The sequence below is a fragment of the Aedes aegypti genome, chromosome 1 (genome assembly GCF_002204515.2).
Source record: "Aedes aegypti strain LVP_AGWG chromosome 1, AaegL5.0 Primary Assembly, whole genome shotgun sequence".
Classification (NCBI taxonomy): Eukaryota; Metazoa; Arthropoda; class Insecta; order Diptera; family Culicidae; genus Aedes; species Aedes aegypti.
In genome coordinates this window covers 25719516-25743335 of record NC_035107.1, presented here as the reverse complement: position 1 = coordinate 25743335, position 23820 = coordinate 25719516, and the positions used below count along the sequence as shown (strand labels likewise).

General features: G+C 38.0%; 1 protein-coding gene across 3 annotated transcripts in view; it reads right to left on the bottom strand.

The window, feature by feature from the left end:
* Nucleotides 1–2583: 2583 nt before the first annotated feature.
* The window catches only part of LOC5574208 (decaprenyl-diphosphate synthase subunit 1), a 328976-nt gene continuing 307739 nt past the window's right edge, over nt 2584–23820 (bottom strand). For all 3 annotated transcript variants that reach the window (XM_021839192.1, XM_021839194.1, XM_021839193.1), the window contains exons 7-9: nt 16636–16767; nt 16372–16566; nt 2584–5935 (exon numbers count right to left, since the gene is read on the bottom strand). In XM_021839192.1, coding sequence (XP_021694884.1) covers nt 5714–5935; nt 16372–16566; nt 16636–16767 — 549 coding nt within the window. In that variant the 3' untranslated portion in view covers nt 2584–5713. The remainder of the gene's footprint in view (nt 5936–16371; nt 16567–16635; nt 16768–23820) is intronic.

The window sequence follows — 23820 nt, the reverse complement described above, 5'->3', positions numbered from 1 at the left end:
GTATATGTAATAAAATGTGTTTTTACTCTATAAAAACATAGCAAGTCCAGTTATATTTGTTGATAAAAAGTATCAAAATTATAATAGGGTGCCGGTACCAATGGTTGTAATGTACCAGTAGATTGGACTATGGAATAAAACGAACATTTGCTATTTTTGGTGGATAGATCGTCTCTAGTTTGATCGATTTTTCAAATTTCAGCTTTTTATTTTATCAAAAAGTCATATAACTAATAAAGTTTATGCAAAAAATTTGCTCCCTTGCACCAATAGTTGCCGTCGTGTTCCAGTAGTGGATCAACGGATGGAAGCAGTTTTTAAAATGGATGTATAAAAATGAAGAAAAACCCTAGAGATGATCTTTATGCTTCATTCGAAAGATATTAATTGCTGTTCCGAGGGAAAAATGTTAAACCTATGTAAAATTTTACCATTTTGTTTAAAATTCCTCGTATCATTCCCGAACGTCTACTACTGGAGCACTAGCGCAACTACTGGAACACGTGTACCAATAGTGGCTCAAGCGATTTTATGTTAAAAAATAGTTTTATCACTCTTTTTATATTTTTCCCATATAGTAGAGGTTGAAATCTTTCTGTTGACGCCAAAAGATCTTGGTTAAGGCTTTTCGTTATTTTGTTATGATTTTTTATAGCTTAGGTAGTCCACTAATGGCACCGGCACCCTACTGTATAATATAAGGGGTAACTCATTAAGTTACGAGCATTTTGGTCAATTAAATGAAAATTCTAACAAAACATGATATTCCGTGCAAAAGACAGAAACATATATGTTCATAGCCAGTTTTTTTCATCAATTACATATATAAAAATTTTAATAAAACTGCATATTCGGTGCAATAGACAGAAAAATGTATGTTTTGATAAAAAAAAACAAGCATTTTAAAGTTGTTGCGGTCTCTTTTTAATCACTTGCAATTAGCCAATAATTAAATTAAGAGCATAACGGGGCCCAGATAGCCGTAGCGGTAAACGCGCAGCTATTCAGCATGACCATGCTGAGGGTCGTGGGTTCGAATCAGGGCTGGAAAGCGTCTATGTAAATACAGGGTGTCGCGCGACTTTTACATAATTGCTTACCTCACTGTCATCGGACGGCGAGACAATGACAGAGATTTTCTCTAAATTCTCTTTCATTTTTCCGTCACTACGGAATCGCAAACTTGACTATTTTAAGTGATTTATCTGGTGTAATTGTTGTTTATATCGTTGGAATCATAGAAGGATATCCACTCAACGTTTCGAACACATTTACTTCCCGGAATTCTCCAAAATGAGATACAAATTTTAATAGCAAAACAACATTAAAATTGCTCTCGTGAGAGCTCTGTCTTTGCGACTTGACGAAGTGAGCACTTGAAATATAGTTTCGACTTGCGACAGTGAGAAGACTCGATTCGTCAGTGTCGCAAGCCGATCATGATACTTAACAGCCCTGGTTCGAATCCCGCTGGTCGAGGATCTTTTCGTAAAGGAAATTTTCTCGATTCCCAGGGCATAGAGTATCTTCGTACCTGCCACACGATATACACATGCAAAAATGGTCAATCGGCATAGAAAGCTCTCAGTTAATAACTGTGGAAGTGCTCAGAAGAACACTAATCTGAGAAGCAGGCTTTGTCCCAGTTGGGACGTAATGCCAGAAAGAAGAAGAAGCATAACGTTTTGTTACCGCTCCGCGGGTTTTAAAAACCCGAGAGATTTTCTTTCATTCTTCTCAAATAAAAATTATATATTTTGCTTGATTCAAAAACTTCAGTTGATTAAAATGAACGGATGTGTATTTCATTTTTTCAAAATAAATATAACACAGTATGATATAATTTTGTTTCAATATTTTCTGTGGATAACGGTGTCGACGCTGATTTCCTTGATACATTTCTGGTAAGTCTACTGAAGGATATCCTTTAATCAAATCCCTGGATGGATATTTGGAAAATTTTGAAACAAAACTGTGAATCTAAAACGCTACGAGCACGTAGAATGGCGTTAACAAAATTTCAGATTTATACGAAATTTGAAAATTTAACAATTCAGGTCACATTTCAATAAACTTCAAATTCGAATTTCCTGTTTGAAAGTGTAACACGAATTTCAAGAATAGAAACATGCATGAAGCATTTACATTTCTTGGCATATATTTGCGGAGAAAAAAAAACTTGCAACAAAGTCACTCTGCGGCCGTAACAAATTCCGGCAACCTACCAACGACTTTGCCCCCTTTTAGAGGTCCCACTGCCAAAATTGCTTTCATCGTCAACCTGTCTCAACTTTCGTTCCGTAAACTTGTTCGGAAAAGTTTGACACTTTCTCCCCCAAAGACATTCAATAGCTCGCTCAAACAGTCCTAGAACTTGATTACTTACGCAACCTTGTAGGAAACCCATTTCCTGCCGTTATGTTCCATTAACGTTTTTTAATTACCTTCACCGTGAAGAGATTGATTTGTTTGCTTCACAAAACAAAATCGTAACTTTTCTTTCGAATGTGTCCCCGTTCCTCACCCACTAGAAGGAATGTTTCGAAGAATTAACCCCACTGCGGCACGCCACTACCACACCGATGACTGCTGGATAGATGATTAGTCTCATTTATTTTCTCTTTTCAGTATTTTTTTACTTTCATTACATATCAAAAACATCCTTCTCTTGCCTTGTGTCTGTTTGTGTAAAGATTGTGTAAAATATAGTAATGATAATATACATCTCTTGTTTCGGTCGACGCCGGTTCTTAGTCGTCGTCGTCGTCGTCCTCAGGATCGCCGCCATTTTATCGACTCCAATGCCGACGACGACGACGACGACTTTTATACGACCTTTCTCATTCACCTACATGTATTTATATGTTTTAACTCGTCTTGCTTCCATAAAACCTGAGAGGGATGGGATGTCATTCTTCCCCAGCGAAGAATTTCACCCCTGTTCCTCTCGGATCAGTTTTGCTTGCCAGTTTATCCCCCTCAGTTGAACACAAATTTCTGCTAGGTCTCCCGCCATTTTGGATTTCACTTTTCTCATCTGACAATCATCTCAGCTAGGCAATGTCGCTTTATCATTCGCCCGGCTTTTCGATTCGTTTTTCGCTCACTTTTGTGTGTTTTGTGTGTATGTTTGCTGTACAATGTGCTTTTGTTTGTTTTCCTTTTGTTGTTTTTTCTTTCCCATTTGCTCTGTTTGGCGATGGTTGTGGTGGTGGGTGGTGGTGATTGGATGGTCCTGGTAACTTGCTAGGGTGACCAATTTTCCGTACAATTACATAACCTCGATTTTTTGGCGCTTTGCTCGACAGCTGCTTTCTGAATTAATGGATGGGTCTGCCATGTTTGGCATGAGTGCCATTTGGCATATGGTCGTTTGTCATAAAGCCATTTGGCATAATAGTCATTTGATATAATGGTCGTTTGGCATAATTTTGAAGGAATTTGAACATATTCCTAATTATTGAGAAGTATGCCAAACGACCGTTATGCCAAACGAATGCATGTCAAACGGTATTATGTCATACATCATACCTCCTGACAGTTAAAATGATTAGTATAAGACGAGGAGTAAAGAGAAGTTTGAAACTCATAGAAGGATAGCATTTTCCAGCGACAGTGGATTGAATTTTCCTTCAGGACGAGGTTATGTTACCTAGTCGGTTCTTTTTTTCGTAAGGGGTAAGATTAAAAATAGAACAAATAGATAGAATAATCGCAAAAAAATAACAAGTGCATACAAATGTGTGTTTTGTGTCTGTTTGATACGCTAGACGTCACTCCCACGACGTTTCCTTAGAGGTTAAATTATAGCTAACTATGTACAGAGTGGGGCGTGTTGCGTGTTGCTTTCGTTTCTTTGATTTTATCAAATTAACTGACGTGGTTAGGGTTCAAATAATAATATTAATAATTAAGAAAGAATAAGAATCTGGGATCTGGTACTTGCGTTGTTTTAAACAATAATTGAGCAGCTAGTGGTCACTTATTGGCCTACGTTTGACACTTACGAGCTAGCACACACCTAAACACATTCATCTCTCGCTTCTCCTCTGCTGGTTTCTTGTTTATCCCAATTGGCTTATCTACGCTTTTTTATATACATTTTCTTTCATGTCTTTTAAACTACTAAGGCTCCTGTTGTTACTACAATTGTATTGTATCCCATCTCGCGCTTGCTCGCTCGTCACGCCAACAATCAAAATCAAATTTTTTACCATTGTATAAAAAAGACATTTGAAACACCGAATCTTCGCACTCAATCGTTCCATTCACTCTTATCACCCAAGTAACACTACTAGCAGAATAACAGCATTTCAGCTGAATAATAGTAGTTTACGCAACAAGTTGCAGAATGCGTACAACATTTTTTGCAATTTCGTAGAAGACTGAAAAAGACTGCAAATAATTGCCTATTACAACACTACATAATTCAATGCAGCAAAGTAGGCCGTTTCATGACAGATTTGCGATACGGAAAACAGCCTACTACGATGACAAATTTTAAAAACTATTATTCAGCTACCAATGCTACTTGGGCACTAACGCAATCTGTCAAACTTGCTCCCCCTCCCCCTAACTAAACGAATATGTCGGTTCAATGGCAGTGCTTACTTCGACCGATGTCTTTCCTGCGTTAATTTTGCTTTCCTCAAACATTCCGGTGACCGAAGCGAGTCAGAAACACCACTTGAAATCAGGACTGGCTACGATTTGTGCTGACATTTGACGGGGCTGTCAATTGCCTACAAACCGTTGATGTGTGGGACGACGGATGGACACCAGGCTTGCTTGGATCCGTACTGACAGTGTGGAAATCTAGTTTACTATGATGTGTGAAGAGAGTGCGATCGTGTGGGGAAAAATCTGTAAAACTGTTTAGGAACCGGACGACAAAACTTGACTATATTGGTTCACTGCAAACAAAATGAAATCTTCTTACAACTCGGTACGGTATCACTCACACTCACACGGAAAAATAATAATAATAGAAAAGAAAAAAAACTCATCGTAAAATATCCTAAACAGACATGAATCAAAGGGATTATCATTGCACTTCGTACACCTCCAATTCAGCTAAACCCGGTAAAAAGAGTACAGACGGAAAGGGATAGATGTTACGTGTCACCCGAAAGCAGGAAACGAAACCTCCCTCAACCCAGAACAATCCCAGAGAACTTCGTTCCCTCCTAGCGGGGTGAATCTAAACCAAACCTAGCCTACGATCTACTAACTTTGATTAATAAACGGATTATTTCTTCTGCTAAATAAACTTAACTGACTTCCTAGTACATATCTCGAGTTTTTTTCTTCTATACACGGAAAAGAGTTCATAATTAGATTTCTAAAAAACCCGCACTGGTTCCACGCGCTCATACGCTTGTTCTTTTTCCTCTTGATTTGCTTTTTTCCTACCCATAAGAATATTCAACCACAAAAACTTTCACTCAACTGTCACAACTTCCACCAGCGTAAAAGAACTAAAAAAAACAACTCAAAACCACAGCTGCTGTGAAGAAACTCCGGTTTTACTTGCTTCTACGAAGTAATCACGCTCACACGCACAAACACTCATGCAACGAACACAGTCACATCCAATCACATCCCTCTCTCGCGCACGCCCCTCTAACAATCGACTATTGTTACTGCTTCTTCTTCTGCTTCTTCTACTGTTACTGCTCTCGTGCTGCCTGCCATCGCTGCTCTCTCTCTCCTGTTATTTCATTCGGTTCAGCACGAAGTCGCCGACCACTATCAAACCCTTTTGATACGGCGATTCGCTGATTTGGGACGCTAGCCGGAGCGCCTCGATGCAGTGCTTGCGTGCGAGGAAGCGCGTCTGCTCCAGCCCCTGCGACTGATGAACCAGCTCGTACGCCCGCTCGACGTCGCCCGGCTCCCGGAAGCGGCGCAGGATCATCGGGTTCAGCTCGGGGAACTGTTGGGGGAGAGAGAAACAGGGAGAAGAATAAATACGGGTTATGAGATTAACAGGTTTGGAGGAAAGATGTGGATTATAGGTAGCTAGAGAGATCCCATCCAAGTAGACATTGATCAACGAGAAAAATTATTTCATTGTCTATGGATCTCTTCCACAAGTTTAAAACACTCTCAAAATGATTCCTCATTAACCCAGAAGTTCATTACACAGAATGCCATTAACAACTTCCCGAAATATTTTTGCTCATTCGGTGTCATAGCACTTTAGGGAAAATGGAATTGGGGTTAGAAACAGCCGGGAAAAAGGGTAGAATCGCTTAGAACATAAGTTCCCAAACTTCTCGGATGCACGACCCACCTAGCTATCGAGATCAAATCTTGCGACCCACCAGATAAATCCAGAAGAATAAAAGTTTCCTGCAGAAGAAGGTTCTGGTTTACAATATGGTCCTAAAACTTTTGATAAAATCTTATTTTAAATTGACACTATAGAGCGTGTTCTTGCAACTACTTTGGCAAATTTTCCCGCTGAAATCACGGCTGTATCACATTTAAACTTTAATTTGTTAAAGTAAAAATGGTCCTAAATTTGAACTTTGACACTTTTGGTCAGATTTTACGTTCACATAGTCGACAAAAACGCCACAGGGGTTTTACTTTTTAACACTGGGGATGTTCCTATCTGACATTTCAGAAGGGACACGCAAAACAAAATACACCCAACAAGCAAATTTAAAAAATCGGAAAAAACATACTTTTTGGACTTGAAGCAACGAGAAACGTTTAGAAATTGACATAAAAAATGTATTTCTGGCCTAAACTTAAGCGTTCGATACCAAAATTGGGACAGGTCTTCAGTACCCTATTGTAGCAGATTGAGATAGTCAGGGATGCCTCCCGGGCATCCTAAAGCAGTATCATTATAAATTCCTCCAGAGATTCCGTCAGTTTCCTTCAGTGAGTTTATACAAAACTAGAGTATAGCTGTCTGGATGGACCGGCTAGAGTAAACCAGTTCCAAAATCTCCTGCATTCCTGCTTGTTTCTTAAAATGCTAGTATAGAACATAGTGGAACATAGTTATCTTCGGGACCCATTTCTATTACACTTGAGCGATTTACTTCAAGTTTCTCTCGATACTTTCGATATCCTTGATAGGATCATGAGAATGTCTTCAGCAGAGCAAATGTTTTCAATTAAAAACCTTCCCAGTAACCTATCAGGAATATCTAAAGGATCGAGAGAAACTTGAAGGAAATCGGTGAAATTTGATTGACAGGGATCCCAAAGATAACTACCCATTAGCTGAATAACAGTTTATTCAGCTGAAAAGAGATTGTTTCAACATCATTTAAGCTGAATATGCATTTATTCAGCTACCATTATTTAGGTTTTTGTTCAGGAAACACTCACATTTTTCAAGGAATCAACCATAATTCTTGCATGGTATACATCTAAATATTGCCAAGGAATGCAACAAAAAAAATGGTCCAAAGTTATTAATTCTATTCCGGCTCAAGTTCCTACATGAATACAAACAAAGCCGTTCCAGAAATTTTCTCAAAGTCCTGTAGGCAGTGGCGTAACGAAAGAGGGGTTTTGGGATCAAACCCCCCATCCCCTACTCCCAGGCCCGGCAAAATATAAGGTCTACCATTTTTTTTTTTTTTATTCAAACACTGCACATTATACAACTACATACAGAGCAGTATCTTAGTATGATTTGTATTGACACTGAAAATTTTAGTAGTTTTCACAGTTATATTTTTCTAAGTTGTAATCCATTTTCAATTCTAAGACCTCTGAAGAGTTTAATGAAAGAAAAATTTCCTGCGAATTAGTAGTAATAAGCTTATAAATAACACAGGATAAAAAATGGAGGCATTGTGTCAGAAGTTAGTCAAACCAGATATATATGGGAACCTTTTTATTGGAGCAGAAATCCAGTTGCCTCAGCATTTTCTAAATTTTGCGACCTTCAGAGCATACTAATAAAAAAAAACTCTATTGAAAACCTGCTGGTATAAGCATTTATTTATTTTATTTAAATGGACGTATTAGCGTCCCAATACAACTATCGGATTACTAAGTCATCCAAAAGCAAAGTTTGATGGTCATGTTGAAATTGTTTAAGATGTTATCAAATATTATGGCATATTTGGTCTTAGAATCTTCACAATGAAAGCGAAACTCATTTGTGACGTTTGGATTCGGTTGTTTGGATTGTCAATTCTGTAAGATGTGACTATTAGTTTTCTTCCTCCGGCAGTTGAGTTTTGCAATGCTAGACTTTCCTACTGCACTATTGTTGTGGCAATGATTTTTTATTGCAAATTGCTGCGATTAAACATTATTCTCGAAGTCATTCGCATTGTTGAACACGAAAAAATATTTAAGTAACAGTATAGAGGAACAGAGGTTGAATAGCATCACGCTAATGTAGTGGAATAATTCTTATTTCGTTTAACTATGCAAAAGATAAATCATATTTAAATTCGTCAACACGATTTTTTTTATTAAAAAATATCTCATCGAAAAATATTTTAAAATTTACAACCCCCCCCAATAATCAAACCATGATTGCGCTGATAGAGGTTTTCCAATGATTGCTTCAGGAAGTTTTTCAAGTTATCGTTAGGTTCTTGAAGAGATTCCTTCGAAAGTTTCAGTAATTTGTTTGTGCCATTCTCTGAGATATTTTGAAGGATGACTTAAGGAATCCTCACTGAATTCAATAATGAAGTCATCTTAAATTTCCATTGGATATTCCTCATGAAAGTATTTGGAAGTACTTCTACAAAAATTACAACATAAATTAATGTGGGCATTTGCAAAAATAATGAAGGAATTGGGCTTCCTCGAGAGAATTCTTTAAATATTCCTTTAGATGTTCCTCACAATTTATTTCCAGGGATTCTACGAAGCAACTCTTTGGATTAATATTCTTCTTTCTGGCTCCACACCGCTCATTCGATTTTAGACCTAATTCTGAGTGTCCTCCCAAAATTTGAGCTCATTTGGATGAAAACTGAAACTGCACAAGCCCTTTAAAGTTTATATGGGAATTACTATGAGAAAAGCAACCAATTCATTCAATCGGTAATAGTGTTTGCCCATGTGCTCTTGGAGATTAGAGCTACGTTGATACTGTGAGATATATTCATTAGCTACAACTTTGCCGAAGACCGTTTTCAAATCGGACGCCTCAGTAATTAGTTATTGATTTATATCCAGTCACAAATTCTTCAGCAGTGCTCATTTAACTTCTGAACAGGCAACATTGGTGCACCTGGCGCGAAAGATAGCATGCACAAATCATGGCTACTATGTTTTACTGCATATATCCAGTGATGCCTGCAGAACAGTCCAATAATTATAGCCAAAGTTTTACAACTCATCCAAAAATCAATAACTAATTACCGGGGCGTCCGATTTAAAAACGGTATTCGGCAAAGTTGTAGCTGATTATTGTATCTCACAGAATCAACATAAGTCTAATCCCCAAGAGCACATGGGCAAACACTATGACCGATGGATTGAATTGCTTGCTTTTCCCATAGTAATTCCCATACAAACTTTAAAGGGCTTGTGCAGTCTCAGTTTTCATCCAAATGAGCTCAAATTTTGGGAGGACACTCAGAATTTGGTCTAAAATCAAATGAGCGGTGTGGAGCAAAAACGATTTTTTGAACCACTCTAGTATGCATGCATGCGACATTCCAGTGCGTTTCATCAGATGGCCAAATTATATCAACTGAACAAAAACCGTAATCCATTTTGGCAACCACCTGATTTATGCCTTATATACTCATGTTAAGATTTTAGATGAACTAAGCTTTAATTTTAGAAATATTTTATCATATTGCCGCCTTTAAACTTTTTATGAAAGCCTATTCTGAGCGCTATTATTGCGTTTAATGTATGTTCTTGAAACGTACATCCTCTTGCATTCGTAGGTTTCACAGATGTTCTGTTGATACAATTTACAATTTTGATGTTTTTGAAGCCAATTTTTAATTGTTATGAAAACGGCCGTCATTAATAAGTAGCATAGTGTATTAATAATGCAATACATGATTTTCCGTACATAAATTCCTCATCATCTCATTGTAAATGAGCATAGAACAACCAGCCTGTCCAAATTATATGCATGTCCAAGTTATACACGTTACCCTATATTCTATTACAGTGATACCTCCATGAGTCGATGTTCCATAACTCGATATCGACTCATGGAACCATACTAAAACCAAAATGTCATGGTTACTACGATGGTCCCCTCAAACAGCTTTCCAAAGCATTTGTTTCCACTACTCGATATTTCCATGAGTCGATGGTCCCTTCAGATATCGACTCATGGAGGTTTGACTGTATAACGATACTAAAGAATTCCATTTTCCTTGGCATGGATCATGGGGATTGACGGTGCCTAAGGAGAAGGTGCACCATAATAATATGCGTCTGTGAAATGTATCACCTTCCCAATACTTTGGCACACCTCTAACGGATCATGATTTATTATGAAACGGCTGCTTGCAGGCTGAGGATCTGTTAATGTGCTTCTGCATATTATCAGGTACTCTTCGAATGGAGGGACCGCCAAGGCTCAGTAGTTACTTATGCACCACTGCTTGTTGTTGCAGTTTGTTAGATGAATTGTAGCATCCTTTGTACTAATCGGTAATGATGGATAAGTTTCGAAGCTAACGCATGATCCAAAAGTAAGTTTCTGTGTAACACTCATCGTTATAAAATTAATTATTGTGAGGATGATAATAATACTTGAAGAATTGCATATTCCTATTTCAAACACCAATCGCATCATTTGTGTGTTTAAATAAACGTTATTTTTACTGGTAAATCGTGTATTATTCTTTGCATCCAAAGCTCGGCAACATCAACATCAATAAATGAAAATTTAACTCGGTATCAACTGATGTGGCCACTCAGCACTTGGCAAGGCTTCTCTGGAGACATTTCCGATTCATGTTCAAAAGATCCCTTATCAACTAATGTGATCACTCCAGAGCACCTAGCACAGGTTCCGCCAGGGTCTATATGGAGACTTTTCTATTTAACGATCAAAACATACCGTGCGTCGTCGCAATCTAGAAGAATTCGAAAGAGCGCGTCATTGTCCGAAGAATTTTCTGTAGCATCTCCAGAGGACCTAACACAGGTTCTACGAGGGCCTCAATTAAGAAAATTTCATTGTATGACCAAAACATGCCCTCCATTGCCTGAATTTTCATAAATTTGAAAGTATATGTCGATAAATCTATCTATATACATAAAAATAGAGTGGTGTTTGTATGTCACGAAGTGACTCAACAGATATGTATGATTCATTCTCCGTTTTGTTCGTCAAGGGTTCCGACGTGTTTGTGTGTGGATATTCACCGGGAAAGTAGGAGAAACGAGATTGAACGGAACTGTCATTTTGTATGGGACGATGCTGGGAGGGAGGAACCGATACGAAATTTATGTACGTCAAAGTGAGCCGAGATTCTGCTGTCACGAACTGTCACTGTGAGCCCAGATCTTAAGCAATGGAAAAACATGGTAAAAGCGCGTAATTCATCAAAACATATTTTTGCATTTCATGATATTTGACAAAAAAATCTATTGAAAAGCTATTCATGCTTATTCAAAAGTAATGTCACGATAGCACTTTTTATTCTGATTGAATATAAAGTAGGGAGACTTACGGCTTCAGCACCATTCGACCATTATCGGCAACCAAATTTCAAACGCCAAATTCACAGTATTATTCTATCAAAACACGTCAATGAAAATATTCAGATAATTCTTCGTTCTGTACGATTCCCACTGACGAGATTTCCGAGACTGAACAAACAATACCGCCAGAGATGTCATCAATTCAAATGAAGACACTTCAAAATGCGACTGCCGAAGTGATTCACCAGCAGTTGCCGAACAGAATGAGGCTGCCGACAATAGTCACACTGACAAGAGATGTTCGCAGCGTTGTAAAAACGTTTTCAAAATCATTTTGGCAAGTCTGTCGGTGTGAATCGATAGAGGATTGAGCAACGCATAAATGTAAACAGACAAACACAGAATTAATCTGCTGATGTCCGAGAATATTACAAAAGAAGCGCGGCATCGGCTTAGACCGCCGAGAATACGTTAGTTCCCCTATTCAAATACGCATCATTTTACTTTTTCCATCAAAAACGAAAATGAAATGCATAGAAAACTTAGGCCCTTTTTCCATGTTTGTCCGAAAAGTTCGACGGTACACAAAAAACGAAAACTAGCTGTTTTCATCAAGTCTGCCTTGATTGTCATTGGCAAGCTGGAGTTTTCTTGCAGTTTGGAAAAACTTTGTGTCATATTTCGTGTGTAGTATCTGTGCCTCCCTCCCAGGGACGACGCATACATTTTTAAATAGCCTACTTGATGGCAAGATGAAGTTTGCCGGGGCCACTAGTAAGGAATGAAAAAATAAAGAATGGCACCCAGAGTTCTGATGAGGTTCACAATTCATGAATCAAAATATAAACATTTTTGTGAGTTATTCTGTAGAGAAGAGATGAGATTGAAAATGATCCTACATGGAATCCGATTGATAGAATATAATAAATATTGATCCAAAAATATATACTGGACTGTCCAAACAAACTGAAGCGAGCCATCCATACTTTTTTATGTTTTCAACTAAAAATATCAGTAATTTTCTTGTCAAATGCTTGGCGTACAACTGAAATTCTTGGTTAAATATTTTTGAGATTCTAGACCAGGTAAAACCCTTAGTGGCTGCTTGTTTAATGCGAATTTACTCTTCTTCAAACAATAGGTTGTACTGTTTGGAGTCAAATCAAGTGATATTAAGTTGATTCCACCTTTTTTTGACATATTCTTTCGAATTCACAAAGATTGAGCTGCCAATCGGTATGTTTTGCACATAAAACATAAATGCTCTCAAAGAAGCCCTCGTGGAACCTGTACCAGGAGCTCTTGAGTGGCCAAATCTATTCGGACATGAAACGGAAATGTCCCCAAATGGTATTCCGGAATGGACAAATTATTCAAATTATGTTTAAATGATGACACTCGATCATTATCCTACGTTTTACATAAAACTTTGGTGTTGTAACTGAAATAAATAAAACATTTAGGGCCGATTTCTTCATCTTCGCTTACGCCGTAAACCACGTTTACTAATACGATTAAAGTAGGTTTAAGGCCTAAGCTGTGTTGAAGAATCCGCTTATCAATCACATTTCTCAAATTTGGCACCGTCGTAACCTCAGTGCAATACAGAATATCTCCGATATGGTTCCGAATTCAGCATTGCCCATTCGTGACAAATAACTCATATCTTTTTAAATATGTTGACTTTAAAAAGATATGAGTTAGTGGTTTCAAAAAAATTGAATGGAAATTGACGAAATGGCAGCTTTTTGAAATTGCCTTGTCGGGGGTCGGGGACGTAAAGGTTAAGTATCTCTAGGAAGAAATGAGTAATTTCATTCAGATTTTCTGTGAGCAATACTGTGAGGTACAGAATCTACTGCGTTGAACAATCGCAAATTCCTTCAAGAAACCCAGGAAGAGTTTTCAGGGGAATCGATGTAAAAATTATTGAATGTACACCTGGTAAAATGCTTATGTGACAAATCTGTAAGTGGAGTTTTCAGAGAAACCTTTCGATGAAGGAATCAGTGGGATAATTCATAGATGATCCCTTGAAAAAAAATCCTGGATGAATTTTTCAACCTATTCCTGACAGCATTCTTAATCCAGACAACCAGAAGTCGCATAAAAAATAACGTTAAGCTCGTTTACGTGGACAAATAACATCGAACCCGCACTAACGATGACAGAAATCGTTTAGTGACAAGTTTGCTCAAATAAACTTTGTTATCATAAATTAAATCGCATTAGATTGCAGAAGAGTTTGCAATAAAATCTATACAGTCGCATTGCATGTCGACTCCACCATTTAATATATGCACATATATCGGGTCCTTTTTTGTACGTACATATAAGGCCTTTTTGCGACATCTTATACGTGAAATTTTGCACATTAAAGCACCGCATAACGCAAATAGCATAGAATGTCACGAAACGTGTCACAACGTGTACAATTTGAAAGATTTGTTGCTGGAGCATGGAGCAACTTTCTTCATTTTCCTGTACATAAAATGACGACTTTTTCCATAGGAATGAATTATGAATATATGTTTAGAAATATTGTTTGTTTGTTTATTACCGACACTTAACACCTTCAGTGCATTCATGTCGAATTAAATTATTGTATAACCTAATTTAACAACAATTCCTGTTTCATTCCCCCTCTGCTAAAATTCTAAAAATTTTCCTATCATTATATTCTAGTTAGAAATATTGGGTGTATACTCGTTCATCTCCAATTATCTGGCAATATCTTACAAGGGAAGGTCACGATGGTGTTACACGGGGTTTTAAACCGGACTATTTTTGTGAGATTCTACATGTCCAAATATGAAAAACCCCAAATCCTTTCGGGTGATGGACCAGTGGTGTAGCCTGGAGGGGCTCTAAAAGAGGCATTTTTGAACGTATATTATATTATTGAGCTAATTGAAAATTTGACAAAAATATTTTTTTTGTAACTATTGTGATAGTAGAGAACAGAATTAACGTTGATGTATGTTTAACATGTATTTTTTCCATGCCATAGGCGCAATCGGGATGGGTTTCTTGTTGGTATACTATTTCAATGAAACCAAATTTGTTTTGGTGTCCATGTTCCATGTTAATTACGCCAATGGCGTAAAAATACATTATAAACATACATCAATCTCAATTCTGTTCATAACTATCGTAATAAATACTGAGAAAAATCTTTTTGACAAATTTTCAGTTGTTTCAATAATTTTATATTCGTACAAAATCGAAATTTTCTGAGCCCCTCCTGGCTACACCACTGGTCCATCACCCGAAAGGCTTTGGGTTTTTTCATATTTCGACATGTGGAATCTAACAAAAATAGTCCGGTTGAAAACCCCGTGTAACACCATCGTGACCTTTCCTTGTGAAATCTTTATTGAAAAGTGCATATAAAGTTGCTGGTGGAATGTGAAGGTATCCAGTCTTTCGAAGTCTTCAATTTCAACAGACAATTATATTGAAGATTCATTTTCAGGAGATTCTGAACATAAGCATGGATGAACGCTTCGTAGTTGCACTCCGTGATTGCCCACAACGATCGAAGTTGCAAAGAAATGTAATGAGTGTTGCTTGGGATTAGCTAACTATTCTCAAAGTGCATAAATCGTGAGATCAAAATTGTTAAGTCAATAATGGCGACGACCACGCTTAATATGGTCATCGGGGAAAACCCGGAATGTTAGTTAGACAACCATTGTTACTAGAGATCGCATATACCTCTGCATCTCCACAGTTTTTATGGAAAGGATAATGGGTCAGGATATAGGAGTCACCTTTGGCTGGGGGTGCAATCCATGATATAATCACGCCTAATAGGGTTGAGAATTTTACTCGATTACGAATTGCATTCCAAACGAGTGTGCTTGTAGTCCCATCGCTCTTCCCTATAAGAGCAATCGACACAATCGATGGACCATATCCTACACGTCTAGCCACAAGCGATGACTTTTATCTGAAATCTAGAATCTAGAGAAATAGATCGTCTACTATCATGTCGAAAGTATGCAAATTTTGAAGTTTTTGCTTCCGGTGTCAATTATGATAAAAATCATTCGCCCAAAATTTGAAGTGATTTGGAAGAAATTTGGTTGTGCTCACGAAATTTATATGGAAATGACTATGGAAAAAACATCTTTTGTGTTCAGTCCTGCAACTGTTCGTCGTAATAATAATCTATGGAAAAGTGAACAAACTCTTCTCATGTGAAATCTTTCCAGCAACAACTTTGCCGAAAACCATGCTCCTTCAAATACTTTCAAAGTAACACTGCTGTTTTGCAGTAGAACATAGTAGCCTGGATTAATATGATCTATTCTTCCCACCAGAAGCATCACTGCTGCCTGCCTAGCAGTAGGCATGATACATGCAAACGCACTTTATGATGTTGAATAACAATTTATCCTGATTTATCAATCTCTGGGAGGATGCTATTTACCATAATACAAATCGTTTATGCATAGGGGAGCCAACATTTTCAAAATTTGCGTCACTCTAGTAGTAGCTTCTGTAGATTGTGAAGCCTTCATCAGAATCCTGGAATATATTTGCGGTTGCAGGATTTCTGTTGAAAATACAGAATTATCAATATTTTGGTAGCACATCTCAAGTTGAAAAGATGATCAATCAACCGATTTGCAACAGGAGCAATCCCATCCCAACTTCTTCGCTCGAAACACTTTACAAGACTGACGTGCAATGCGTCTCCATCCCGGTTTACTTAGTTTTCCATCGTTACAGAAGCTGCATTATACCAACCTTTTCACACGCAAACAGCACCGGCGCGGTGGCCAGTCCCAGCTTCAGATCGGCTGCCGCCGGTTTTCCCATCGCCTCTGAGCTGGACACGAAATCGAGCAGATCGTCCACGAACTGGAAGGCCAGACCCAGATTCCGACCGTACTGGAAGCTCAGCTCAACCATCTGTTCGTCCGCACCGGACAGGACTGCCACCTAAAAGAAAAAAAAATGAACAATCAAAGCTTCCTTGGATTTGTTTATAGAGGGGAAGGACACACTTACCGCTTTTAAACTATTCGCTATCAGGGACGCCGTTTTCCTGTACGTCTTGGTGAAGTAGTGAGCGAATCGTTCGTTTTCGGTTTCCTTGGAGCCTAGCTGCATGAATTCTCCCTGCACTAAATCTGTCAGCACCTGCGGAAAAGAATGGAAAAGTTCCACCATTAGTACACGGGCAAGCATGCGTAACCTCTTGGCGAGTTGCGAATCAAGTACTCGAGTCTCACAGATCTCAATGTCAATTGACATTGCGCGTGCAAACGACCTAAAAGGGTACGACACTTGACCGAAGTGCGTGTCACTTCGTCGGCGTCGGCTTGTTGGCGTTTCGACGATTGACATGTCACTTGACGAGTTCGAGTTCGAACCCCGGCATCATCGACGAGTGTGTGTGGCGACACACACTCTTCGGCTTCTTCGCATTCCATATGTAGGATGAAGACTGGAGTGCGCTATCGAGAGTCAAGATTGCAAAAAAAAGGCGGCGATGTTGCCAACCGACTACTACTGTCTGTTTGCACACACGCGGCAAGAATTGTTAACGCACCGTTCGCCGCACCCATCGTCTGTCATCTGACAGGTATGCGGACCTAGATGATCGATTGTAGATTACATATTTTCGCAAACGCGCGAAGATGACACAATCCGGCGGCGATCGGAACGGAATGCGAAAGAAGCTCCGCTCTTTTGTTTGACAGAGTAGGCGTGGAGCTAATAACCGCGGCGACAATTACCAATGAGTTTGACATCGTGCCAGCGCGGTGCAACCGAAACCCAGTGCCTGCTGCGCCCACGTGAAGTACTAGATTAGCACAGCTGTCACTTGACGAACCACTTTCCAATGCTCGCGCCAAAGTGAATCTTCTGGCGGAATAGGGCCAAATTATGCTACATTGCTATCTTCGTGGCCTTCGTGGCGCGTTGCACTAATGGGCGCGCTAATTGCAATGTTCGGCGGCATTGCTGCTTCACAAAATTATAGAGCTCAAGCGGGCCATTGACGCGGCTAAATGTAAATAAATAAGCCAGAGGAGTGAAATAGCACTTGCAAAAGTGTAAAGCCAAGCGATCCGAAGCACCCTCGATTGCAGCGACTAGTAGTCAATCAAAACAACAAAGCACTGAAGCATTATCAAAGTTTGAAGTATGTTGAGTAGAAGGGTGTGGCACAAGTTTTCCCATAGACGGAGAATCTACAGATTGGACGCCATAACCTGCTTTTGACTCGATGCAACTAATCAAATTTTCGTGAGAAGTTATTAAAAGAATTATGAAAGGAAGACTTTTATTACAGTTAACATAAAGACGAAAAAAGACATAGTAGTCGGGCTCATAATGAGTACCACTTCTAGTACTACATTCGGTCTCTTAACACAACACTCGAAACCCAAGTTTTACATATCGCAGTACACATTTTTCACGACGTTTCAGAAATTTGCTCTACTACCTCATGTGCCATAAAACTTTGGGCAACTAGAAGGAATTTCGTCTTTGGTTGGGCGGCATTTAGTACTAGAACAAGAACCCAGTTTAAACCCGACTACTACGTCTTTATTTCACCTTTTATACTACTCAAGACCTACTGTTTTGTAGGTAGTCTCCAAACAACCAAAATTCTCACAATCACTCCTGTTTATTAAGTTCAAACAACCAAAGGCACTCAATGATTCATTTGAATTAACTTCCTGCGCCAAAACGTCGATAAACCGGATCAATCTCGATCATCTTTTCGATCAAAACAAACGAAATCCGGTTTATTGTGTTAGCTGCGCATTCCGTGAATCTGATTCGATTACGGGCGCTTCCGTCATTTTGCGGCAAACGGTGAATGGAGCAAAAACTGGATCCATTACTTGCTGCTCCTGAATTGGCGGTTTTTAATTCACAACAGTGAGGGTGGGATGTGTTTGGTATCGTTGGTTCGTGTACTACCAATTTCGGCACTAAGCAAGACACAAAGAACCCAACCAAATCATTGCAAATTAGAAGCGTGAAAAAGTTTGGCAAATCGAATCATCCGAGATCATAGATATCAACGTTTCCTGAATCTTTGGATGAGTATATGGAATGGAGAGTTCTTAAAATATCCACGCAATCCCAGATTTGATCTAATGATGTAGTCTAATTGATCGAAGTCTAATTTAGAACCCTATAAATGTCTGCTCTACTGTGTTAAATCCACCCAAAAACCTTCAAAGCAGTATGGTTCTAAAATCCCTGTGATAGGTTTTCTCACTCATGTTAGCGCCACGTTTCTGCGAGAAAATTCAAATGAAATTCAGGTATTAGCCCTACAGATTCATTCACTGGATTCAACGAATTTATCTTGTGTGATAGAGGGAAGGGTATTAATGCACGCGGTGAGATGATGCATCAATTAACTTGCGATTAGTCTACTGGATGTTTGACGTAAAGCACTGCGATGCGATGTACCCAATTTGCAATCAATAGTATCAGCGAACTCTCATACAATTGTCCCAGCATTAATTCAATGGGAAAATTGATGATCATAATCAGAAAAGATTCATTCGACTAACGGTACACCAGATCAGAAAGCTAAGTTACTGTGCGTACTTCAAAGATCCGTAACTAACGGATGCATATCCCAAGTCTACCGAAAAGGAGATGTGTGTTTTAAACTGAACACTACCATCGATACACCACATCAATTGGTTGTAAGAGGTAAAACAAATATTGAATGATTGAAGGGTGAGCTCGTTTCATACTATTTAATTTTATTTTTTGAACGTCCATGGTAGAATAGACCAAATTGATCGTCAAACGATGGTAGCACCAAGAATTTGATACTATAACAAATTTTCACCATGAATGTTAAAATTCATACACTGGATGTGATTCTATACCATTACCCGGAATACCATTACCCGGAATGCAATTTACCGGAAGACCACTTACCGGAATGTACCACTACCCGGAAAAACCATTTACCGGAATGCACCATTTACCGGAATGTACCATTACCCGGAAAACCAAATCTTCCATTTTCGACGGGCTTTATCAGTATACAGCCATTCCATGAAAAACCGATCTAGTGGGTCTCCGAATTCTGTAAAAATTTGCTATTTTGTTCCTTATCCAAAATAAGGATACACGTATTTTTGGATTTTTTGATTAGGGTGACCATTTTCCGAAATAGGGTGACCAGAAAAATCGCGATTTTGCAACATTTTTATTTTTAAAAAAATTATAACTTTTGAACCGTTCGACCGATTTTCAATCTTTTTGGACGAAATGAAGGCTAAAATTTTGACTTTTCAGGAAAAATATAAAATTGCACAAAAATTGTGTATTTTACATGAAAAAACTCAATAGTTTCCGTTTTTTCGTGTTTTGAAGGCCTCGGGACCAAAGGGGCTATCGCTGTTCTCATTTTTTCTTGAAAGTTCAGAAAATTTTACGTATACTGTCAAATTTTCAGCGATGTATGTTTTTTTAGTTTTTGAGATATATTTTTTTGAAAATAAAAAAATCAGTCATTTTTAATCGGCACACACTGTAGGTCTCAGCGCATTAGATTTGTAATGTTTAAAAAAAATTATAACTTTTGAACAGCTTAACCGATTTCCAATTTTTTGTATGGAATAAAGATCGGTTTTTCATGGAATGGCTGTATATTTGTATACAATTTTATTCTCTTTCATTAATGCTCAGCACAAATTAAACACTTTTTTCAAAAGACATCTCCAAACAGCTATGGATCAAATATGTTGTTCGTCTCGCTGGCATTGCGACTTAAGGTGAAGATGAATCGAAGCCAAACTTCAAATTTTCAAGAGCACGGATCTGGAGAACAAAACACCCGTTTGGGCTGAAAATGTAATCGATCGACCACCAGCGAGTGACCAATCGATTGAGTTTTCAGCTTAAACGGATGTTTGGTTCTCCAGATCCGTGCTCTTGAAAATTTGAAGTTTGGCTTCGATTCATTTTCACCTTAACTGGGACAAAGCCTGCTTCTAAGCTGTTCTAGGAGCATTTCTACAGTTAATTGCTGAGAGCCTATGTCAACCGACCATTTTTGCATCCCTTTATAGTTTGACAAGTATGTAAGTACTCTAGCTCTGAAAGGTCGACAAATTTGCCAACCAAAAATAATTTTGAACCTGCGGTATTCAATTCTACCAACCTCAGATTGATCTTTCTGAATAGCTTCACTTTGCCATAACGTAGGCCTTAAGCTATGAACGAATATTATGGTACCAAAATTTGATTGACCATGTATTTTATTTGCGATTTAATTAGAAAAGATTCGGCTTATATAGATCGGAAATCTATGTCTTCAAATTGAGGCCATAAAACTAAACATTACAGGCAAGGATAGATAGAATGAAAAAAAAATGTTATACGTATTTGATGCCAAATATTGACGAGGTACAAGTCAAACAATACAAGTCGAAAGAATCGCCTAACAAATAAAGTAGGGTGCATTTGAATAAATGGAACATCTCAGCATTAAAAAATACTTGATGTTATGATAGTTTTCTTATTTCATTAAGTTAATACAGTTCTTGCGAGGGAAGCGACATACAACAGTGCAATTCTCATTTTAGCGTTATGGTTTGATAATAGCTAAAAAAACAAGTTGAAACTAAGGGGTCTATTTTATAAATCGAGCAATTTCATGTGACTCTACTGCAACTACTGTTCATCAAAGCAATCATGACTATTTAAGATGTCACCCGTCGTCTTCCATAGTAATTCAGTCACATAGAGTGACTACCGTTGAAGAACTCGAGTGACAGTTGTGTCGATTGAATGTTTTGGTCGACAGTGACTCCAGCCGAGTCATTGTGATCGACTCGACATATCAAATAGGCCCCTAAATGTGCTTAAGTGATCAAGAGTAGGGCACTATTCGCCATTGTGACGTCCATATTTGGATTCCGAAATATTACAGCTCAATAGATCTACTTTTCCTTTGAATTTGCTTGATTGTGCTATTTTTCTCCGAATATCATAACTCTGAATGGCTGTATCTCGAATTCAATGTCAGGGTGATAAACTAGAAAGAACAATAAACAATCATAAGAAGAAGATATTTGGTAATTTTCGAATAAACACATTTTGCCGAAAATTCCGAGATTGGTGGAAGTCAAAAGAACAGCCAACCAAATAAAGAAGGGTGAATATCAGATGACCCGAAATGGATCATTCTAGAAAAAGGGATATACGAAGGTTTTGCATTCGGTTGATTAACGTTTCCGGGAATGACATTCGGTGAATTGACACTCGGCGAAAAGTAGCACATCCAATTAATTATTAATAAATGTTATAACATTTGGGCACTTGGAGAACCGACTGTCGAATTTTAAAAGTAAAGTTACATATTTGTAGCTAAATTTAGCCATTTCAGCCAGGGCAAGCTGCAAAGATAAGTTGAAAGAACAGCTTATTTTTAAAAGAAGGGTGAATTATCTATGAAATGCAAATATATGAAGATAGTGCATATTGACATGATCAAGTATGAAGATATCTTAGACTCCTCTTCGATGCTTATGTATTTTGAAGCAAGGACACCCCACGTCATTTTAGGTATTTTCAAGTCAACATACTGACCTGGATGACCGTAAAACGATTAAAAGGACGTTAATGAAAAAATTCGAGAAATGGAGAAATTATTTTCCGGTAAATGGTCCTTCCGGGTAATGGTTTTCCGGTAAATGGTTCATTCCGGTAAATGGTTTTCCGGGTAATGGTCTTCCGGTAAATTGCATTCCTGGTAATGGTTTTCCGGGTAATGTCGGAGAGCCACTGGATGTTGTTTCTTGTCCGATTTATTGAGTTGGCGATTGGTATAATTGTTTTCTTAGAAAACGCAGCAAATGTTCTTTAGAACCTTTTGTATGTAAGCAACTGAATATGAAAAGGTGTCCAATAAATATACCAAAAACTGGACCCTAAATTATTTAATTCTTTCATGTATCTCTATGAGTCCATCTGAAATTAATAAATCGAAACCTAATTGCAACGAATCTGAGTAGAATTTCCGCCGAAAAATCTGCAGGAAATCCTTACAGATTTAGTTCAGTTACTTCCTACAAATTTCCTAAAAGATTTTATACAGATCACGTCGCCATCTTTGTCTACCTTTTTTCAGAGATTCCAGAGGAATTCCTTGAAAGATAAGTGTAGAATATTCTGCCGTATTTTCTAAATAAATACCATACACTATACCTCGCAGTGTCGATGAAAACAATTGTGTAGGAATTCCAGGATAAACTTATGTAAGTATTTCTGTTTGAATTCTAGAAACATCTAAGGCAGCATCCATTTACATATTTCACGAGAATCTTCTTAGAAACGATGCTGGATAGTTTTTGTTTGCAGTACACTTCAAAATGTGGAAAAATCAACAAGTGTACATACCCAAGCAACCAAAAGTTCAGATTTTTCTTAAAGAGGCGAACTAAATAGTTCACTTTTAGTAGATTTTGAGATCCAAAGAAACTATATCGCTGAATAAGAAAACATAACGGATACTAACAGAACTTGATTCTCTGAGAAGTAAATCATGCACTTATCAACAATAAGAAAGTTAGAGTCGAACGTTTCCCCTGCTTTGTGGTAAGCATCATTCTATTTAAGCAACTTAAATCAACTTTATGTAAACTGATGTTCGGTTAATTATTTGAAAAGTGAACTGCTTAAGCCTAAACATTGCCCTTTATCCAAACTTTTGGTTGCCTGGGACAGATGTCGCATAATAATGAACACACTCTATACGCCGGAATACAGTTTTGAGTAGACCACAGTTTTCGTATATCTCAAAATCCAGATAATTTCGAAACTTGGGGTCTTCAGTAAAGTTCTTCTGGAGGCGGAACGCTATCTGATGGTACCTCATTCAATTCGGAATTTTACCGCTAGGTGGTACTAGTGCGCATGAAACATTTACTTTTGTTATGCAAATATCTTAGGAGCCTCTTCATTAAGCAGGATGGTCTTCAGCAATGTTGTTCAGTAGCTCAGATCAAGACTAACAATTCAAAAGGCCTCATCTCCAAAAAGTAAACAATGAGAAAAATGCAATCTTGTTTTGTCAAACAACAAATCAAATTTAAATTATGAATTTAAGCATTGTATGTTATTTTATCGTCCAAAAAGTCGATGGATAAACTGATTTATAGCTATGAATATTCATAACTATCATTTTAGCAAAAAATCCTG